Genomic DNA, 20,785 nt, shown 5'->3' on the forward strand with positions numbered 1-20,785 from the left:
CTTGAGGACAGTGTCATTGCACATTTTAACAATTATTCATCGGGAGTATCTCTCGGCTGGCAGACCTTGCTGTTTTAATTAATATATAATGGATGATACAATTTTTTTTCAAAATGTTTGTTTTAAGTAATTCTGTGTACTGGTAATGAATGTATAAATTTGAATATAAATATGTCATAAAAAGGTGATTTAAAGAAAAAATGAGTCAAGTCCCAGAGGTCTATATACTCGGGGGGTGGCGGGGATGGAGGGGGGGTCGGTCATGTCCTCATGCACCTCTGTTTATATAAATGTATTTTAATTCATTTTGAAAAAAATTATAAATGTTCGATATCATAATTTTGACCTGACCACAAGTTCTACATATCTATTTATTAACAAGTATGTAGAAACTGTTTAAAATGCAAATCACCAAAAAAATTTGTAGTATTAATAAAAAATTCAAATACATTTGTGTACATACATGTACTGGTTAACTTTAAGGATTTTGTTCATTTTGCAATCCCTTTGCATTTTACTTCATGTCATAATAATAAAAACAAATTCTGATTGTGAATTTTTTTGATTTGCAACTTATCCTAACAGCATATTTTAAAACTGCAGGCAAGAGTTAAAAGATACTTATGCACAAAATTTCAATGGTAGGTTTATATTCTAAATGTAAATGTTTTGAGAACTGCAATGTGCAACAGGTGATATGACTATAAGAAAAGGGACTTGATTATAAACATAAGAATATCCGGGGGGAAGGGGGGAGTCTCTGGAAGAATGGCTTCTAATATTACCTCCTTCATGGCCATCAATTCACCATTGTCCATGTTGACAGCTGAATACACTTTACCATACTGGCCCTCACCTGCATTTACAAAACAAAACAACCAAATTTACCAGGTAAGCTTAGGCACCGGTAATTATTGCATTGGAATGGATCAGTTTTGTACAAAAATATCAAAATGAATACATGTACTGCCTCAGTCACATGTCATTGAGAAGTATTTAATCCTTTATATGCCATTGCATGATCGCCTCTTCTACTTATCACCCATACCCACGGTTGATAAGTAAAAGACCCATGGGTATTTCACAATGGTTACTGTGGATTCATTAAAATAAGTGGGGGTCAATTTTTATGGATTAATTTGATGAAATTTTATAGATTCGTTGGGACATAATTTAGTGTATTTTCTTATACCAACTATGGGATATATGACTCGATAACCCTAATTTATTAATTCGTGGAGGATAATTATCAATTCGTGGTTGAGAGGGATCCACAAATTCCACCAAAATTGAGCCACCAGGAAATCTAGTGATTCCACAGTTTATGCATGACATTGCATGTACTGCAATTGTGCAACTACAAGTACATAAATTATATACAGTAAAACATGGTTATAGCAAACACGCTTATAATGAATTAATGCTTACAGCGAAGTGATTGTCATTCCCCGTGACTTTATTACATGTTGTAAACTTGAAAGATATAACGAATTCTGCTTATATTAACAATTTGAAAGTAAAATCGCCTTCCCTGGCACTTCGTTATAAGCGTGTTTTAACGTATACCAAATTTTTTTTCACATTAACTTCATTTCACTGAATATTTCTCTGAGTCACATGAAAATTTATGTGGCTATATTTAAGTAAATCTACACATTGTCAACATTTTTTAAAAATAAAATTCATGTTCGAGACAATTGAGTGTGTATTGGTAAATTCGCGACCGAGGCCAACTCTATGTTAAAATGTACATGCCATTTATGAGCACACACATACCAATCTTGAGTCCTCTTTGCCATCTGAAGTTGACTCTGCGTACACTGATGCGGTAGTCGGGCTCGATCTTGCGACTAGTGGCAACCCCGATGACCCCCGAGTCCCTGAGGCGGGCCTGTCTCCTCTCCTCCAGCCTCATAATTGCCCGCTTCCTTCTGTCCATCGGCTTTAAATCTTCTGTCTCTCCAACTATAAAAAAAAACAATTTTTTTTTCTTTTGTCATCAAGTTACTTCTTCATCTATCCAAAAAATATATATCTCTATCACCGACTGAATACCTGTAAAATGGGGCTCATACCTGTAGAGTTTAACAATAACTTTTTAATAAGATTTTCATTTATCTCTCTCTAATAGTATAGTACCTTCTAAATATTGGTACCTGTACGTATGAACCTAGCCTAGCCCTGTAGAGTTTTTTGGATCCATATTTTTCATATTCATACACAAATTTATATATATTTTTTCTAAATTTTACTCATTCATCTAATCTTGTCTGCCCAGACATAATAATTATACATACTGTAGTACTATTTCTTATAATGCACACTTCTTAAGCTTGTCAAATCATCCCAAAAATTATCATTATTTTGTATATAATTTAGAAAAAAAATTAAACGACAGAAAAAATCTTGTAAATCTTTAAAAAAAAAAAAAAAATCACAAGAATCATTTTAGTAAGCTAGCATGTGTTTGGGTTCAAGACAGTCTATAGTTTGGTTTTATACTTCCTGTATTATATCTGCAGCTTAATGAAATTTATAAGATTCCCAAAAAATTGCAATCAATTCTTGCACAAATAAAAAAACTTTTTTAAAGATATTTTCATCCAGGAACAGGCCTTAATATTGTATGTATTTGATTCTAGCAATAATTCAAAAAACAAATTTATACAGAACACCAATCAAACAGGTTTGTTAATCAATATGTTATTAAAATTGTATAAACAAATTTTAATTAAAAAAACCCCTCAATTTCATGAAATTATACAAAATAACACTTATAGACCAGTAAAAAGAAAATTGTAATTATTTTCAAATATAACAATAAACGTAATAAAACCAAATTGTCAATATGTTCATACAGATAAGAACAATATTTTGCAATTCTTTTTTAAAGTTTTTATCAAAACACTAAATGATCCGTATTAAATATTAAGATCAAAGATTTTGAAGTTTCTTGACAGTGCATGGTAATAATTTCATCACTTAATTTTTCATATATTAAAAGTACTGAACGTTATTTACTGAAAATAAGAATTTTTTTTTGTTTTGTTTCCAGTAATCAATGTTATAACTAATAAAACAATCAGTCCTACTAATTTTTTAATTTTTTTAATCCAATAAAGAGCCCTTTACAAATATCATACCTTGTATATTTCCAGAAACCATGATACTATCAAATATACATATCAGAATTAATATCAGACACTATCAAATAATTATACTGTATACAGAGAAATATTCCCCACCGTTTAATATTTGCCACATTCGCCCTTGTTGACAGCGGACAAATTTAAGACTGGGCGATTTCAAATGTCTCTCATTATTTCTCTTTTAACACAACTGTTTCTGGGCGAATTCGAGATGGGGCAAAACCATTTGCAATTGTAGAAGGGGGGAAATTATGAGGGGCAAAAATCCCTGTTTACAGTACATATCAGAATTAACATGATAAACACACATTAATGTTAAGAAATAACCAGACATATCTTATCAAATAATAAAAAACAATATTTGAATTTTTTTAGTTTTAAGAAATCTCTGTTACACTAAAGAATAGCCCAGCAATGGAAATATTAAGTTGTGTTCCACTTTGTTAAAAGCTAAAGCTCTCTTCAATTTAGATAAGCTATAGACCCTGATCACCAGACAAATAGCGTACCTCTGTTTTTCTTGGCGTGGATGTCCAACACAATGCCCCCATCATCACCCTCGTGTATCTCTACCTCTGCATGATAATCCATGGAATGACGCTTAACTCCTGAAATGGACCATGTGGCAGATGTAGGTACGAATCATGATGACCTCATTTATCGGTTATGAATACTGTAAATTCCTTATATTACGCAAGTCCTTAATTCTGGAACCCGCTGGTTTGTATCAAATCGCGAATGTGGAACTTTGCTATTTATTTCTTATAGTTCTCAACTCTCAGAAAATAATGGCGAGATTTTAAAATCCGCGAAGGGTGCTTCTCGCGATTTTACGCGAAAATAACCTCCTCGCGTTTAATTAGGAATTTACAGTACCTACATGTGAATATTTAAACCTGATGCCATGCACCCCATGCACCTAGTAACATTTCCTAGGATAATTATTGTATTGTTTGTTTTCTTGCGTTATGAAAATGAAAATCTCATGGGGGCATGAGTGCATACATTGTTCAACAAAGAGATAAGGAGACAGAAAACATTAAAATGCTGATTCGAAAATTGAAGGTACATGTACACATTTAAACAACTTCTGAGAGAACTCACTTGATTCCTGCGTGGGCTCGCTCTGTGAGGATTTGTTGGAGATATTGGAAGTGGAGCGGTTAAACTTTCCCTGTACCTGCTCGGCCGGCCACGAAGGATACCGCAAATAGGGCTGTCTGCCAGAGTCGACACTGGAAGAGCGTGGAATGGGGGAGGTTCCTGTAAAATACACAGCCACTGCATTGATTTTTAAATGACATCTGTTTAAGGGATGAATGAAATTTCTATCCAAATTACCAACTTTTATTCACGACGACATTATTTAACCATTTAATGGTCACAAACGGGTTCACAACAACTAATATTTGCAAGTAAGCCTTATAAAGACCTGTGTTGTTATTATAACCATATGACAAGGGCTGGTTTGCAGCGAGAAATATTCGCAACGACAATGCTCTCGCGAACCTCGCAAAAATTTCTCACTCGCAAATAAAAGTTGGTTTACTGTATATGATATTACAGAGCTTGGGGTAGCTTATTTTTTATAAACCCCAAAGCAGTGATTCCATCAACTACTGACCTTGACTGTGGGTTGGACTGACAGGCGTCCGGTCGGCTGAACCGATCACATGACTGATACAGCTATTGATGCTTTTCTTCAATTCCTAAATAAATATCATTTCTTAGTTAATAATTAGGATTATACTATCAAATATTGATAATGAAAAGCCATCAGCATTTATTTTGGCTCGCTCTTTCTACGAATTCGTTGGGCACGAATTTACATCCTAGAATTATCAACCACAATATTTATTCACTAATAAATTAACAAAATTACGATCCCTTTTACATGTAAATGATTGACAATACATGAGACTCAGCCCAAATCAAAATTCAAATTCCCCAGTATAAAGAATTAATTGATGCTCCATCTCGATATCTACATATATTTTAAGTGAGATGATAATTAACAGACAAGCTATTACATTTCTACATATGGGCTTTTTGAAACTTTACTCCTGAGACCAATACTTGCCTGATATTCTTCATCTGTCAAGCAAGCCAGAACCTTAGGATCACATGCAACAATGAGAAAGTCAAATCCTTGACTAGCCCACCTAAATAGTAAAAGATAGATTATATTTTAAAATGCCTTGTTGATATGTAATTTTGTATCCAATATTGATTTGTTGTTCTGAACTTACTTGGGTCTCATGCCTCTTCCTTTCTCACATTTGTCTGTGACAAAGGCCATCCACTCTTTGGCAAAGTTAACGAGTCGTTTGCTCAGCCTCTGTTTGGTGTCGCCTGAGACCAGGCGAGTCACCTCTCTAAGATACTGCAATAAACATGTTACAATATGTACCATACATGCATAAACACAAAACTTATGCTTTTTAAAAGACACAGAATAGCAAATGCCAAATAAAATGTGTCACTCATCCAAAATACATCTATTGTACTTGCACACTATGGCATCTATATAAAGCAACATAAATTCAAAAATCATTCAAATTTATAGAATTTTATTTTTAAAATAAAAAATCTTTCAATTTCAATTTCCCCCATCCTCTTCCTCAAATTCAGATTCATTATCAATCATAATATATACAAATAATTATCTATCAATCATTAATGAATGCTTTGAGATTTCACTAAGTACAACGTAAAATATACCAATATACCAAAGATAGAGAAAAGGGACAAAAATTAAATTGCAATCAATAAATGAAACTTTAACAAAACAGCCATTGAATTAACTGAATCCTAATTCTAATTAATAAAAATTAATCAGGGTTAACATTGTTAAAGTCAATCTATGGTAAAAATTTATTAACTTAAACAAGAAACAAAATAGAAAATAAATAACACCTTTAAGATATTGAATAAAATGTTGCTATTTTCCAAAGGAAAAAAAATCAGGGCAAGGGTTAAAAAGGTATTCACCTCAAACCCAAAGTTGTATCCCTTGAGCATGGTTTCTCTGTAGAGATTCAAAAGATGGTTTCTCTCGTTGTCGTCAAAGTTTGCCATTTCTTCACAGTAAAACTTTTCGTCCACTGATTTGATGGCTTGGACCACTCTTTCCTGAAGTTCCATGGCAGAGCTCTATTACAATAATAAATAATTTAATTTTGGTTGTAACTTGCTGCATGTATTTGATTGCCTTATCAAATTAAATGATGTCTATATTGTATAAAATAACTTGTGTATTAAATGTATTTAATCTGCTTAAACATTGTGCTCAGATTCAAAGTCATTTTTTAAATATTAAATGCATTTTATTTTCTGAACAAGGAAGTGACCAAATTAAATAAAAAGAAATAAATTTAATTTCTAGCTACCAGTACATGTATATTATATATGTACTCATAAAAGTAAATTATTGTCTTTTTTATTTCAGGTAGATCAGCAAAGATAATCTAATTAATACAAGTTTTATAAACTTATTTCCGTGAACAGGAATTTAATTAACAGTATTAGAGAACACCAGACATTACCTTCAGCTCTGTCAAGGATTCGGCAATGGCTTGATGACAAGATGTCTGCTCATTCACAAGTTGCACTGTTTTCCCCATCAAGGATTCAAACTCCTTTCTCTGGGCGCTGAGCTGAGAGGAATGAATAACAACCAGCAGTAGGCCTTCTACCTACAAATGAACAAAACAATTAAACAAACCATGAAAACAACAAACAATCTCAATCATATCATTACTATCAACCTTTATACAGTAAAACTCGGTTATAGCGAAGTCCTATGGACCAGAGGATTTACTTCTTTATATCCGTAATTCGTTATATCCGTATAACAAATTCGTAATAATAACTATAGCTAATTTACTATATAACATATGTTTTCTTTCACAAGACTATAATTTTTACTAATTGAGGCTTAGAATAAAAATATAATACTTTGATACCTATAATGATAAGATTGTGAGTCGAAAAATTTGTAAGAAAATAAATTTATTCAAACTATTAAGTTAAATAGTAATGCAAACTTTATTAAACTGAAGGAAATTTGTTATAAAAATGTTAAATTTTGTTATTATTAACTTCTACGGGTCTCAAAATCAGTTCGCTATATCCGTAAATTTTTTATATCCGAATTTGTTATCGCCGTAAAATTTTGCAAAGGTTTGTTAAGAATTTTACCGGAACTCCAAAAACCTTCGCTATATCCGAGAATGCGTTTTATCCGTGTTCGTACTAAACGAGTTTTACTGTATTACTATTCAAAGTGTCCAGCCACCAGATTCATCTTAAATATTTAGGTATGATTTTCAAAGCTATAAACTATTATTTAGTAAAAAAGTATTTTAACTATCTTAGCTTTAAAATATGAATATTTCTGTATATCTTTATACAGAGATCTTCTTTTTCCGGAGATAAATATAGTCTATAAATGCCCATGATCATCCAGCCCTCTTAATCAAAACACAAAAAAGACATTTAATTTTCAAAGTACAAATTTTTTTTTATTATAATAGTTCAATCAATTCAAATGTGGCCAATTTTGTAGTATTTAAATTCATATAATTTTTCTCATATCAATAAGTGTAAATTACACCTGCTGGTAAATGCTTACTGTACATTATGATAGAGGTACCTGAATATTTTACATAACAGTTGAGAGTATAATGGTACCTGTATGTGAGACAATGCAATGGCTGTTTCAGCTGTTGGGTCCACTTTGACGATTTGACCGAACCAGCAGGGGCAGTCCTTCACACTCCCCTGCCCGCCCTGACAACACACCATTAGTAGGTAGCCGTCCTCTTTGAGCGTACCCAGGTCTTGTATTGAGGCGCTTAAGTCTTCTCGTCCACAAGTCACATTTAACAGCTGCAAGATGAGGCGTCGGTTGTCAGCGATTCTGGACGGGATGAACATCAGATATCCTGGGTCATTGGTCGAGAAGTTGACCTTAAAGAAAAAACAAATATTTTGCTTTTTCTTCACTGAAAGAAATTTCCAATTTACTGCAGAAGATACTTGTCTGAAATAATATATACAATCCCAATCAAAGAATCCATTGATAAAATGCTCAAGGTTACCTTCTGTTATAAAGTGTAAAGAAAATGGCCTAGATTTCACTGCCTCGAGCTACAGACACAATCACACACTTACCATCACAAAATTAGTTGTTTTTAGTTTAGCTAAAAGCTCAACTGTGGTCACTGCAATGTTAAAGTCAGCGGCTATTTCCAGATCCTTCAATAACAAAAAAATACTTCTCATTACAGCACAACATCATTCACTCGGGCAAAATTTGGCATATTATTTTCATATGCATGATCTGAGTTGTAGGAATTATGTTTCAAACATGTCAAATAAATTCACTTAAGGTATCGGATGTACAATTGAGCCTGAGAGCTCGGGATTTTCCAGGATGAGCTCGGTAGATTACAGAGCTTGAAATAAATTTTCAAAAAGTCGCACCATTATTTATTTAACATAATAAACAATAAAGAATTAACAATTGATGCATTAAGTCAAGCAATATTTTTTTTCATAATTTTAAAACGAGTTATTTTAACTTTCCCCCCTTACACTGATTGTGACTTGTAGCAGCTTTACGTCATTTGCCGTTGTATGACGTTATTTTTTCCCCCCGGAGCTCTTGCAATAACGTGAAGAAAAAAACCCCTAATTTATAGAGTAAAGTTTGCAGTGCACAAGTCGCGTATTTCGTCGAAAAATACTGAGTAAGTCGTTTTAATTATTGGTTTTGTAGATATTGTGACTGTGCATAACTTGAATTGGGGTAATCTGGTAATTGTATGGCCCTATTCAATTTGTTCAATTTTTTGTATACCTAATTTCATACATACAGAGTGTTTTGGACCTAACATTTGTATAACAGCATATTTGCTACTAACTATTTTTAATAAGTACCATGCATAATGGATTTCTTGGGTAAAATGCTTATACACATTTATTTTAATTACTGTGTTTAAACATCTCCTTGTTATTTTCCGTAAATCATGTAACCAAGAGTCAAATAATGAAATTTCTAATCATTGATTGTATTTTTTCATTGGGATTCCAAACAATTTTTTTCTCTTGCATTTCATTTTACATGTATGTGCATGAACGGTACATTTTTCACTCTTTTTCAAATCGCTGGATTTTATATAATTCAAATAATGCTATTAGATACCAATTCCGACTGATTTAAAGTCAATTTGTTTCACTTTGCTGTTTACAGAAATCAAATACTCAAAATTTGATTGACAAGTTCAGCCAGATTTCCCATGTCCGATGTTATGTGTGGTATGAGTACACAATCTTATCATGTAAAAAATGCATGCTTATTACAACATCACAGAGTCATTTATGGTTGATTCATATTTTGGTATTTGAGCATTGAATCATTATTTTTTGAAAAATCAGGTCTCATAACTGCAATGGTGTGCACATACAAAATTGAATAACTCGCGCTGGCTATCATTTTTTGGTCAATTGTACATCTGATACCTTTAGATCTTGCAAGTCTTATGTTGAATCATAAATCTGTAAAATACATCATGTACATGTACATGCCAGTTTTAAAATTTAGCTTACTTTAGAAAATCTCCACATTACGTCTTTCACTTTAATCTAGAAGATTCAAATTCTAGAATAAAGTAAGGATACCTTTCGCAGTGCTTTTGCAAATCCTAATGCTTTTGAAGCCCTTTCTCTTGCTTCATTGAAGAGTTTTTTGCAATTTCTTGATGTCTGTTGAAACAGATGCCTGTAAAATCAATACATTATCATTAACACACAGATGTAACAAACATAATTTGAAAGGCATCTTGAATAACAGAATTTCAATACAATGATACCGTATATCCAGTAATTTTTGAGATGGTCTAATTTTCAATTTTTTCACAATCTCTTTTAAATTGAAAACTTTTGAATTTTCTGACATGCAAACAAAATCAAATATGTCGATGAGTATAAGATTGTTTGTTGAACATCATATAATTTTGATAAAAGTTGCCACATTTATTCTTATACATTGTATTATTTTGCCATCTTAAAAAATTGTTCGCCTGAAAAACTTATAGATTAATTTTTTTTTATTTTTTTTTGGGGGGGGGGGGGGGGGGTGGAAGGGAGAGTATGATTTCATTTTTTAAATTAATGAATTTCTGTGTCCATGGTATAGAATGCTTCTAAAATGCTTCTACTTTTACTGTTCCCAGACAAATAACATAGTGAAATATACTATAGTTTTAAATGATTTTCGACGAAATGTTGTTGTTGATTTGATTAATAGAGATATGTAAAGCCTGCACTTGAGACACATATCGAATAGAGATATAAAGCCTGCATATGAGATAAATATCATACAGAGATATAAAGCCTGCATATGAGATAAATATCATACAGAGATATAAAGCCTGCATATGAGATAAATATCATACAGAGATATTAAGTCTGCACATGAGACAAATATCATAGAGATATGTAAAGTCTGCACTTGAGACGCATATCCTAGAGAGATATAATGCCTGCATATGAGACAAATATCATTAAGAAGCCTGCATATGAGACAAATATCATACAGAGATATAAAGCCTGCATATGAGATAAATATCATTAAGAAGCCTGCATATGAGACAAATATCATACAGAGATATAAAGCTTGCATATGAGACAAAAATCATACAGAGATATAAAGCTTGCATATGATATAAATATCATTAAGAGATATAAAGTCTGCATATGAGACAATAACCATAAAGAGATACAAAGCCTACACATGAGACAAATAATATAGAGAGATATAAAATGCTATTAGATTCACCATCATGAGACAAATATCGTATATATATTGCCTGCACTTCTGACCTGATATCCTGGATCACCATCTTCTGTTGATCCTGCACTTCATCATTGGTGTCGCTGTCGTTGTTGTTGTTAGTGTCCTTCTCCCCTGGGTCTGATCTATCCACGCTGTCATCGTTGATCGTTAAGTTGTACAGGCTTGTTGAGAAATCATCAATTCCGCTCTCCAAAAAGTCCGCAATAGAATTCAGCAGACTACTGGCCAGTGAGCTGAAAGCACATGTAAAATCCATGTCACTAAAGTGATTTAAAAAAACATTGAGCTGTCTTCTCCTTCACCCTTCAAAATCACACCTTTGTAAAAATTTAAACCTAAATTGGCTGTTTTAGAATATCATTATGAAGTCTGTAGCCAGTACATGTACTGTATTTAGGTGAATATTCGCCCCTGTTTCATTTCGCACCTTTCACGTTTGTTGTCAGTGGAAAAATTTAAGACTGGATTAATCTGAATATCTCATATTGGCTCTCTCTAAACACAACTTTGTCTGGAAGACTCCAAAATGGGGCAAAACTGATTGCATGTGGAGAAGGGTGAAAATTACGAGAGCAAAAATAACTCTGTAATACAGGGATGGAGTGTATACAGGGCCTGTATACAACATTCTAATACCTGAATCGTTTGCCTGCTTCTGCCTCCCCTCCAATAACATGGGGACATATCTGCTTGGTGAAGAGCCATTCTGACTCCAGGACATTTTTCAGACTGAGAGATGCCTCAGGGAGACTCTGGAGAGCCAACATCCAGCTCTGTAGGTATGTGAAATACACCTGCAGCAAGTACAAATACAAAGAGTTTATGCCTGTAATCAAATCTCCTAAATCTATGAGTTGTGATGTTGGGGAATACAAAAAGACTTCGATACTTAACACAGACTCTGTAATACTTCTTAGCAAGGATAAAAACCAACATCTAACTTCTTCTGAGACTTTAAATTAAGTCTAACACCTTGTGAGGCTTTAACTTAAGTCTAACATCTTGCAAGACTTTAACTTAGTCTAGCATCTTGCGAGACATTTACTTATGTGTAATATCTTGCGAGACTATAACTTAGGTCTGACATATTGCAGTATATAAACTTGAATCTAACTTCTTGTGGAACATAATTTATGTCCAACATCTTGTGCAATGCTCCGAGTTACACTTATAAAAGATGATTGCTGGCCGGGATTTACTCTGTCACAAATATGCAAAATACTCATAATTTCTGGTTGCAAATCATTTTATTCGCAACTTGGACCACTGATCTTGTAGGACATAAATTTACGTGTTACATCTTGTGGGTCTTGTTAAACTTACTTCTAACATCTGGCGGACATCGTTGTCAAACTCTTCCAGATCTTTCATTGTGTTGGTGTCCCCTTCTGATGTTACCTCGTCCACCATGGTCTGGAAATACTGCTTGACTATCACCGCTCCCCTCAAAACCTCTTTGCATTCTCTCAAAAGCTAACATAGAACAATAAATCTCAAAGAGTACAGTATGCACAAAGCATGGGTTTACTAGTACATTTCAGAATCCATGTGGTAATTATTGTAATTATTATGAATATTAATTTGTATTGGTAATAAGCAATGAATGGTTGGTCCTTCCGTAACCAAACAAAGATGGTTTCATGAAGACTATGACTATAAACAGGTTCTATACATAGTGTTAAAAAGATGTTTAATTTCTTCTATAAATAATCCTGGTTTTTAGACTCTGAATGTGTTGCTAGATAAGATAATGCAAAATGGAGGCCTCTAATTCCATTTCAAAAGCAAGAGGAACAAACAGTATTGCCCATTATACCAGACATGTAGCCATTAACATGAAATTTGAAAACATACCGGTCTTATGCTGAGAAACGAGGGGTCGATAACAGGTCTCTGCTCCAGGCGAAGCCGCAAGGCTTCATGAATGACTTCCAGAAACACATGCAGTAGAAATAGGTAGCTGGACTGGAATGAAGGCAAGCCCATTTGGATGAACTGTTCGCACCAAGCTCCGAAATCTGTGAGGCTGGAACTTCGGTGGAAATTGATGGATGTGGAGCTAGCGTCGGCGTAGTGGAGATCCAAGGAGGGTGAGGATGAGAGCTGGACTGTGCCATCTACCTCTGGTGACTACAATCACAAATCAAAAGTACTGAAAATCCTGAAATTTGTCAGCAAAGAAGTACAATTGAATGAACTGTGGCAAATAAAATTGAATAATTTGATTTAAAAAAACCTGCAAAATCAAAAGTGCAAGTGAGCAAAAATATATAACTTGTACAAAAAATTAATATACAATAATCACAGTGAACAAAAAGTGAAATTTTATTCATTTATTTCTTTTATAATTATATTAATGAATAAAACCTAAAATTTAGATCAGACACTGACATAACATCTGAAGTGCTAGACGTGAACAATTAAGAGATGTATAGCAGTACATATACAGTATGACCAGACCCAACCTAACAGAAAGCAGACTCCAACCAAACCCCCATTCTGCTCCCTGTGTCCTCTCAGGGTCTGCTTAGGGTTTGCTATGGCGGACCCAGAGCTGACTCCAAGCAGACCCCATGCTAACCCAGAGCAAACATCGAAAGCAGACTCCGATTTCAGAAGCAGACCCTTAAATTGCTACTGAAATATGACCAAAAGTCTCTACTTGATTGTGTATTTGGAATATATTAGGTGCGGGTTTACAGGTTGTAAGAAAAAAGATTAATCAGCTTTTGTGCATAAAGCCAACCCCAAGAATCGACCCCGAGTAAACCCATAACAGACCCTGATCAGACCTGAGATCAGATGCATTTTTTTTTTAAAATGCAGACCAAGGCCAGAACAGGGGTCAGCTTTTACGGACTGCTTTGGTGTTAAGTTGTGTCTAGTCGATACTGTAATACAAATAAACATGATAAACATCCTAATCTAATGCATTAAAACTGCAAATTTCTTTAAAACTACTGCAAATGTTAAAACTTGTTTACCTGCATTTCTAACTGAGGGAGAGTCTTTGGTCTCTGTAAAGCTTCTCTTGCTCTCTGTAACGTTCTGTCCAAGAGCTCTTTGAACCTCAACAACATTTTATTCATGCCCATTCGCTTTAATGTCTTGTCTACATACTTTCTAAACAACAGTTTGGCTGAAGTGTGATGCAGCTCATCAAGGCTGGCTTCACTGGAGGCTCGAGAGAGACTACCGAGGGAGTAGGTCGAGGACAACTTGGATCCTCTCGAAGGAATCTCAGAGGAGTCCGGACTACTGATCTTTGATGCCCTTGAAGGATGGAGTGTAAACGTTACACGCTTAGCATTGTCTGTCTGTGCACCTAAACATTCTGGTGATGGAATTTCAACTTCGTCTTCGCTATTTCCACTGACAGATTCTTGAATTTTAGGAATATCTACTCTATTTAAACCTGTAAAATCAAATTCCTCCGATGATCGGGGACTTTCTATAACCGGCCAGTCTAAATCTGATGCGTGTTGTGCACCAAGTACTAGTCCTAATTTTTTTATTTTGTGGCACAGATCTTTGGTAATACTTTGCCAAAGATAAAGTGATTTCACTCTTTGAGTAAATTGTTCATTTTTATACATTTCATATTCTTTTGCAAAGGACCTTGATGTTGGAAACAGTTTCTCACAAGAATCTAGTTTGTCCAGCAATTCTTGGACGTATTTCAAAGCTTCCCTCTGTTGAGCGACAGTTTCACTTGAAAGAGTGAATGAATATGCAGTCCCTTCATTCTGCCGATTAGCATAGGAATCTTCTTCACTCTTGCTGTCACTAAGTTCTACTGAACATTCAAACCTAAAATTCAGTATCTCTTCAATCACACCTGGAATTTTTGCTCTCTCATTTTGTAGAAATTCCTCCTGTTCAAGCTGATTCTGAAATCCATTTTTTTCCATCTGAAGTTCCAGCCACAGGTAATCCTTGTAACGTTCTTGCCACAATTCCTGCTCTGAACTGATCTGCCTTCTGTAACTCATTTTTTCTTTCACTCCCTTTGCGTCTTTCTCTTTTTTGGAATTTGAGCCCATATTAAGCAGCGTTGAGAATATCTTGAAAAAATCCACTCTCTCTTTGGGCACTTCCACATTTACCACAGACTGCCTCCTGTGTTCACTCCTTCCAACAGACCAGCTTGAGCTCAGAGACTGTCCCATCATGGAGAGGGGATGAGATTTCAAATTAAACGATGTGAATCTGCCGGAACTATCCACTGGCAATTTACTGCCGAAATTAAAGGAAGAAAATCTTCCAGAGGTGTCAAATTTTGCGGCCGCCTGAGGCACAGGAACATCCACTGTAGATGTGTCTATGGCAGCTAAATCGCTAGAACTTCTCTTTGCCAAGCGCTCATGAGCAATTGTTTTAGTCATGCTTTTCTTTCTCATTTCTCGTCGATCCATGCTTCTCTTATCTTTATCGTCTGCAAAATCCTTGTCTAAATTGTCATCAGAGTCTATATGTCCAAGTTTGCAAAATAAAGGGTCATTTGCATACCTTTCTTTTATAACCGCATTTCGATGGGACTTCTTGGAGGCCTTCTTCAGTTCTGTGAATTGTTTATAGGATGATTTTTGAATGTTTGTCTGGTGTTTTTTCTTGTCTCTTTTTACTCCACGCATATAAGTTGGTGGGGTGACACCATACAAGTTTCCTGTTGACATTTCTTCCATAGAATTACATTGGTAATCACTCTCTTCTTCACTTCCACTACAATCTGCATCATGATGACCTTGTCTTTGAGGAGAATGTCCACTGAGAAAAAAAAATAAAACTGACAAAATTAAATTTCACTTCACACTTCATAAACACGGCATTAATATGTCATAACCATAGAAAAACACAAAATAAATCATTCATAACACTTTTTAAATAATGCAACAAATCTCTCTCTCTCTCTCTCTCTCTCTCAGACTAGGAATTTTTTATCATGTTTATCATTATTGCACCTTACATGTAATTTGGCATATGTAACTCCAAGGATTGATGAACCAACAAAAACACCCTGCATCAAACATTACAGTCTTATTTCAATTTCATCAAACACTGTTCTAACCAGGTCGACAACGCACTAATGTCTTACCACCCCCCTCCCCTTTCCAAGCCCCTTTTTTATCAACACTAACCTTGAACCCATTTACACAGAATCATTTTTTGAAACACTGTCTTACAGCTCTTTCAAATGTAAATAATTTCCAACAGATAGCTAAGTGTTTATTTTGTGTATTCTAAGACTCAATGATACAATGTTTGTATCACCTAGTCATTCCGTCCAAGATAACATGTACGACGTTCACGACACTGCTTGCTTGCAGCATTAATGCAGGTCGGATGCATTGTTTTAGCACGATTATTTTGATTTTGCAAAATATCTAAGTTACAATAAGCTAATCTACCTGATGAATTTGTCTGGATCTTCCGCCAGTGGGTTAAAATCTTCGGTTGGCGTTGTCGACAAGGGAGTTTTTAATTCCCCGTCCGCCATGTCAAGTTTCGATAACTCCTGCTAGGTGAGCATGGTCAGAGTTATCCTTCTTTAAATTTCTACCCAAACGAAATCTGAATGTAGTTAATTAATCTTTTAAGATGGAACTTCTTGTTATCATTATTGTTTGGTAATTTTAAGAACAAATGCTAATCTATTTTTTAATATGAAGAATACGAAGATTTTTTTTTTAATTTATCTGATATCTTAAACCTTTAAATATAGATCGAATGTCGTTTTATTTTAATTTAGTACAAATTGAAGGTATCAATCAATTTAATATCTTTATAACAAAAATATCACAATATCGGTATGACATCTTTTTATAATAGAGAAATTTTAAACTATCATCAAACGTCAAAATATGATAACAAAAAACTAAGTAATTTTTTTTTTTATCAGAAACATTTTTATGTCAAGAATTGCGATTTTTTCCTTTTTTTTCCCATGACCCTATGTTCTGAGAATTTTTTTTTATTATTGAAATTTACTCTACATTTTGGGTTTAAAAAACAACTGCAACTTATCAAATTTAAAGCAAGTCAGAGGGGAGGGCAGGAAGGTAGGGGGCTTTGAAACTTATGTTATAGTCGGTATATTTTAGATTATATAATTCAAATGTACAATTGCATGATTGTACATTTATGAATATTTATAACTTTATTTTAATAAATTATTAACCTAAAAAGCTATGTGCCAATTAATATTGACCAGCAATATAATGTATGTATTGCAAATTTATATTACAGAATACCGGTATATTTATACCAAAGGACCCCCGTTATACTTATATCGTCATTATTTTTATCAATTTTTTTTTCATTTTTATTTTATTTAACTTATTTATTTTCATATTTTTATATAGTTACATTTTATCGTTGGTTTGTCGTATACACTTATAGGGTCAAATGTGTGACTACGAACGCCAATGTCATCACTAGCAAACCAAGGACTGATTCACCAGCCTCAGTGGATTGCTGGATGTAGATAAATATACGCAGCTACTAATGACATCAAAGGTTTAGAACCGCTTATTGTTAACTTGATCTTTTTATATATAAAGAAGTTAGTATAATAAGTAAACATGTAATCGTTTAAGGATGCTGGTTGGTCAACAGGTTCACCATCAGATCTACCTATGAATTTAAGATAAGATTTGTTAAGCTATAATTAAGCTATTACTCAGCAAAGAAAAAAATAATATATATCACCCCTTTTATATAGAGCTCTTCAAAACCCGTCTAAAAATGGCAACGACCATCGAGCTCTCTTAATTGTTGAGCTGTAATTGTAAATAAATTGTCATACAGAGAGAGAGAGAGAGAGAGAGAGAGAGAGAGAGAGAGAGAGAGAGAGAGAATTTCTTGTAAACAAAAGATCGAATGGATTATGAATTTTCCGCAATCCGAAAATGGTCGCGAACAAAGGAAAAAGTATATGAATACTAGTTATGAATGTTCTACATAGCTATACCCTCAGAAATAGATCTTAATTATTTAAAAAAAAACCATGATATTCCTCGTGCACATGGGATGATGCGCTCCCTCTTTTGATAAGTTGTTTAAACTAACGTACATGTAGATTTACTTCAAGAAAACGCCTGTTTCGATTTTGTTTTGTTTGCTTTTATTTTTTTGTATTAAATTGAGGGAACTCTCCATTTTACCCACAATTCATACATACATATCATACAACTTGTAAATGCCTAAATGACGTGACAACCACTTCTCCAAGTACAAGGGTAAATAAGCTTGCAAAAAAAAATTTGAAAAATTCATGATTGTGTTTCCTTGAAGCTACAAGTCTTCACTATATATATACATGTATGTGGGAAGGTGGTACAGTATTCAGTATATTCATACGCGGATCTAGAGGGAATCGGGTTGGGAGAGGGGGATCCCACCTCCGACAATTAATAAAATTATCGGAATCTCTTGGACCCCCCCTCCCCTACTACCCCCTGGAAAAGTTTCTAGATCTGCGCAATAAAAATTTGGCAGCCACACAGTTCCCGTTGCCATGGTAACAGAGGGTAAAGATTTAAAATGGCATGTTATGCTTATTTTTATGCCATTGTGAGTAATGGCAACATTTTGGGGTTTCCAGGGTAGAATGTATTATGAAGAAGTTTGTCATTTTTCAATAGAAAAAAACCCACATATTTTATAAACGCATGTTTTATAAGTATTTCCATGGTAACTAAACAAAAATTTCAAATTATGATTTCTTCATTTCATTTGAATTTAAAATACAAATCTTACATTTTTTTGCACACTATTATGATTGTGAAATTAAGAATTTATAAATCAATATTAAGAACCGTTGCTATGGCAACAAGCAGAAAAATAATGTTAATTCTCTTGTTTCGAGGCAATTTTGAATAGGTATTATTCACATATATAATAATATAAATATTTGATATCTTTGGTGAGGAAAAATCAAGTATATGACCTGACCTTTAAATTGAAGCAACTTGAATAAAATCTGAAATTTGCTGATAGATTTTTCCATGCAACTTTACATTTCATAGCAACAACACTTAGATCTACGTTGCAGAACAAAGCTATTTGTAGTATATAAAGAAAAAAAAGGCTTATCTATACAACTTCCAATAAAAACAATTGCCAAAAATCTGTAAAATCAGAAAATTACAGCAGATCAAAATCACCTTCAAATTTCCAATTTTTCATATTTCTTTGCCATGTTCCTAAAGCAATGGGTGCAATTTTCATAAATAAAACGTATATATCATGGTCCCTAATAGGTATGTAAAATTCATTAGTTTCTCTATTCTGCTAAATAAAAAACGTAAAAAAAAAATCAATTTTTTAACGGTTGCCATGGAATTTTTTAAAAAGTATGGTTTCTCCATCAATTTTCTTCTATGTAAAAAAAAATGAAAATAGGAATAAATGTTGTTTTATACCATTGATAGTTGTTATTTTGGGCAATAATAAGAGAAAGAGATGTTAATTCAGAATCTGTTCTTAGTCATTCTTTTTAAAGTAGGCCTATGTGTATTTTAGAATGTGTGTATTGCATGTATTTTCCATGAAAGTTAGTTTTCGGAACAACCTTAACTTTAAAATATCAAGTGTGGTTTGGACCCCCCCCCCCCACCCTTCTTTACGGAAATTAAAACTTATTCAATTTATACTACAATTACCAAAAATAAATACTGGTTCTTCCCTGGAAAAAATTATCCTTCGGATCCCCATGGGAAAAATCCCTAGAAATAAATGTAAATGCTGAACTTTTATTAGGGTCTTCCGTCTTCAGCGGAAGACCCTACTATTATTCTATTGTTTCTTTTTCACTTTTCTTATAATTAGGGTTTTCCGTTTTTCAACGGAAAACCCTTCTGTTATTCTACTGTTTCTTATTATTAGGGTTTTCCGTTTTTCAACGGAAAACCCTTCTGTTATTCTACTGTTTCTTATTATTATTTTTTTTTTTTATCCGCAAATTTTGTGTAGGCCATTTCTCGAACATTTGTTGTCTGATTGTTATGAAACTTTCAGGGTATGTAGACAATGTTAATATCTCGAGACGTTTTTTTTCAAATTTTTAAAATTCACTTCCGGTTATGAGTTATTGCCCTTTAATTGAAAATTGGGGGGTCTTTTGTCCAGAGTTGATCTCGGGAACTACAAAAGATAGTTGCATGAAATTTAGCAGAATTGTTGGTAACATTTTATAGTTTTGCTGGCATGAAAAGTTTGGCAAAATGTTTTTTAGTTTTTAAGCTATTTGCCGGTAAAGTATAAGGTTTTGGGGGGTCTGAAATTTTGTTGTTCTTTGTATAATAACCTTTAAACTAAAAATATTTTGTTAATACATATAGAGCAAAAGTTGTTTAGAATAACGAGAGCTTTCATTTAAAATTAAGAAAAAAGGGCTGGCCCCTATAATTAGGGGTCAGCAGCTCATACACGTATTTTTCTGATAGCGAAAATCGTTATCATTTTATGAAAAAAAATTAATTCAGTTATTGTTAATATATTAGATAATGTCATTTGGTGTCAAATTTAAAAAGTTCTGTGCCCTATTTTTTTCAAATTTCATAAAACAAATATGTGTGAATCGTACATGAACGAGTTAATTTGTCTATACATAGACACACAAGCGAACAAATGCCGTTTTAAGGCCCAGGCATTTACTGCATTACATTGTGTTGCGTCTTAGATAAATTGTTGTGATTCAATTTCATTTTTTTTTCATCTAGGCTATATCATTTATGAATTCAACTACTTATTTAACACGTTCTAATCGGCCACG

General features: G+C 33.6%; 1 protein-coding gene across 2 annotated transcripts in view; it reads right to left on the bottom strand.

The window, feature by feature from the left end:
* The window catches only part of LOC128185054 (mitogen-activated protein kinase kinase kinase 4-like), a 100,595-nt gene that overhangs the window by 11,384 nt on the left and 68,426 nt on the right, over positions 1–20,785 (bottom strand). Inside the window, exons 1-18 of one of the 2 annotated variants that reach the window (XM_052854724.1) lie at positions 16,419–16,547; positions 13,995–15,777; positions 12,865–13,140; positions 12,334–12,483; positions 11,647–11,804; positions 11,037–11,243; positions 9,834–9,933; positions 8,325–8,408; positions 7,842–8,120; positions 6,695–6,844; positions 6,141–6,302; positions 5,399–5,532; positions 5,230–5,311; positions 4,774–4,858; positions 4,254–4,412; positions 3,659–3,757; positions 1,777–1,965; positions 786–856 (exon numbers count right to left, since the gene is read on the bottom strand). In XM_052854724.1, the coding sequence (XP_052710684.1) occupies positions 786–856; positions 1,777–1,965; positions 3,659–3,757; positions 4,254–4,412; positions 4,774–4,858; positions 5,230–5,311; positions 5,399–5,532; positions 6,141–6,302; positions 6,695–6,844; positions 7,842–8,120; positions 8,325–8,408; positions 9,834–9,933; positions 11,037–11,243; positions 11,647–11,804; positions 12,334–12,483; positions 12,865–13,140; positions 13,995–15,777; positions 16,419–16,507 (4,257 nt within the window). In that variant the 5' untranslated portion in view covers positions 16,508–16,547. Of the gene's footprint in view, positions 1–785; positions 857–1,776; positions 1,966–3,658; positions 3,758–4,253; positions 4,413–4,773; positions 4,859–5,229; positions 5,312–5,398; positions 5,533–6,140; positions 6,303–6,694; positions 6,845–7,841; positions 8,121–8,324; positions 8,409–9,833; positions 9,934–11,036; positions 11,244–11,646; positions 11,805–12,333; positions 12,484–12,864; positions 13,141–13,994; positions 15,778–16,418; positions 16,548–20,785 lie in introns of those variants that run through there. The other variant, XM_052854725.1, reaches the window with a different exon arrangement.

Source organism: Crassostrea angulata, chromosome 5 (genome assembly GCF_025612915.1).
Source record: "Crassostrea angulata isolate pt1a10 chromosome 5, ASM2561291v2, whole genome shotgun sequence".
Classification (NCBI taxonomy): Eukaryota; Metazoa; Mollusca; class Bivalvia; order Ostreida; family Ostreidae; genus Magallana; species Magallana angulata.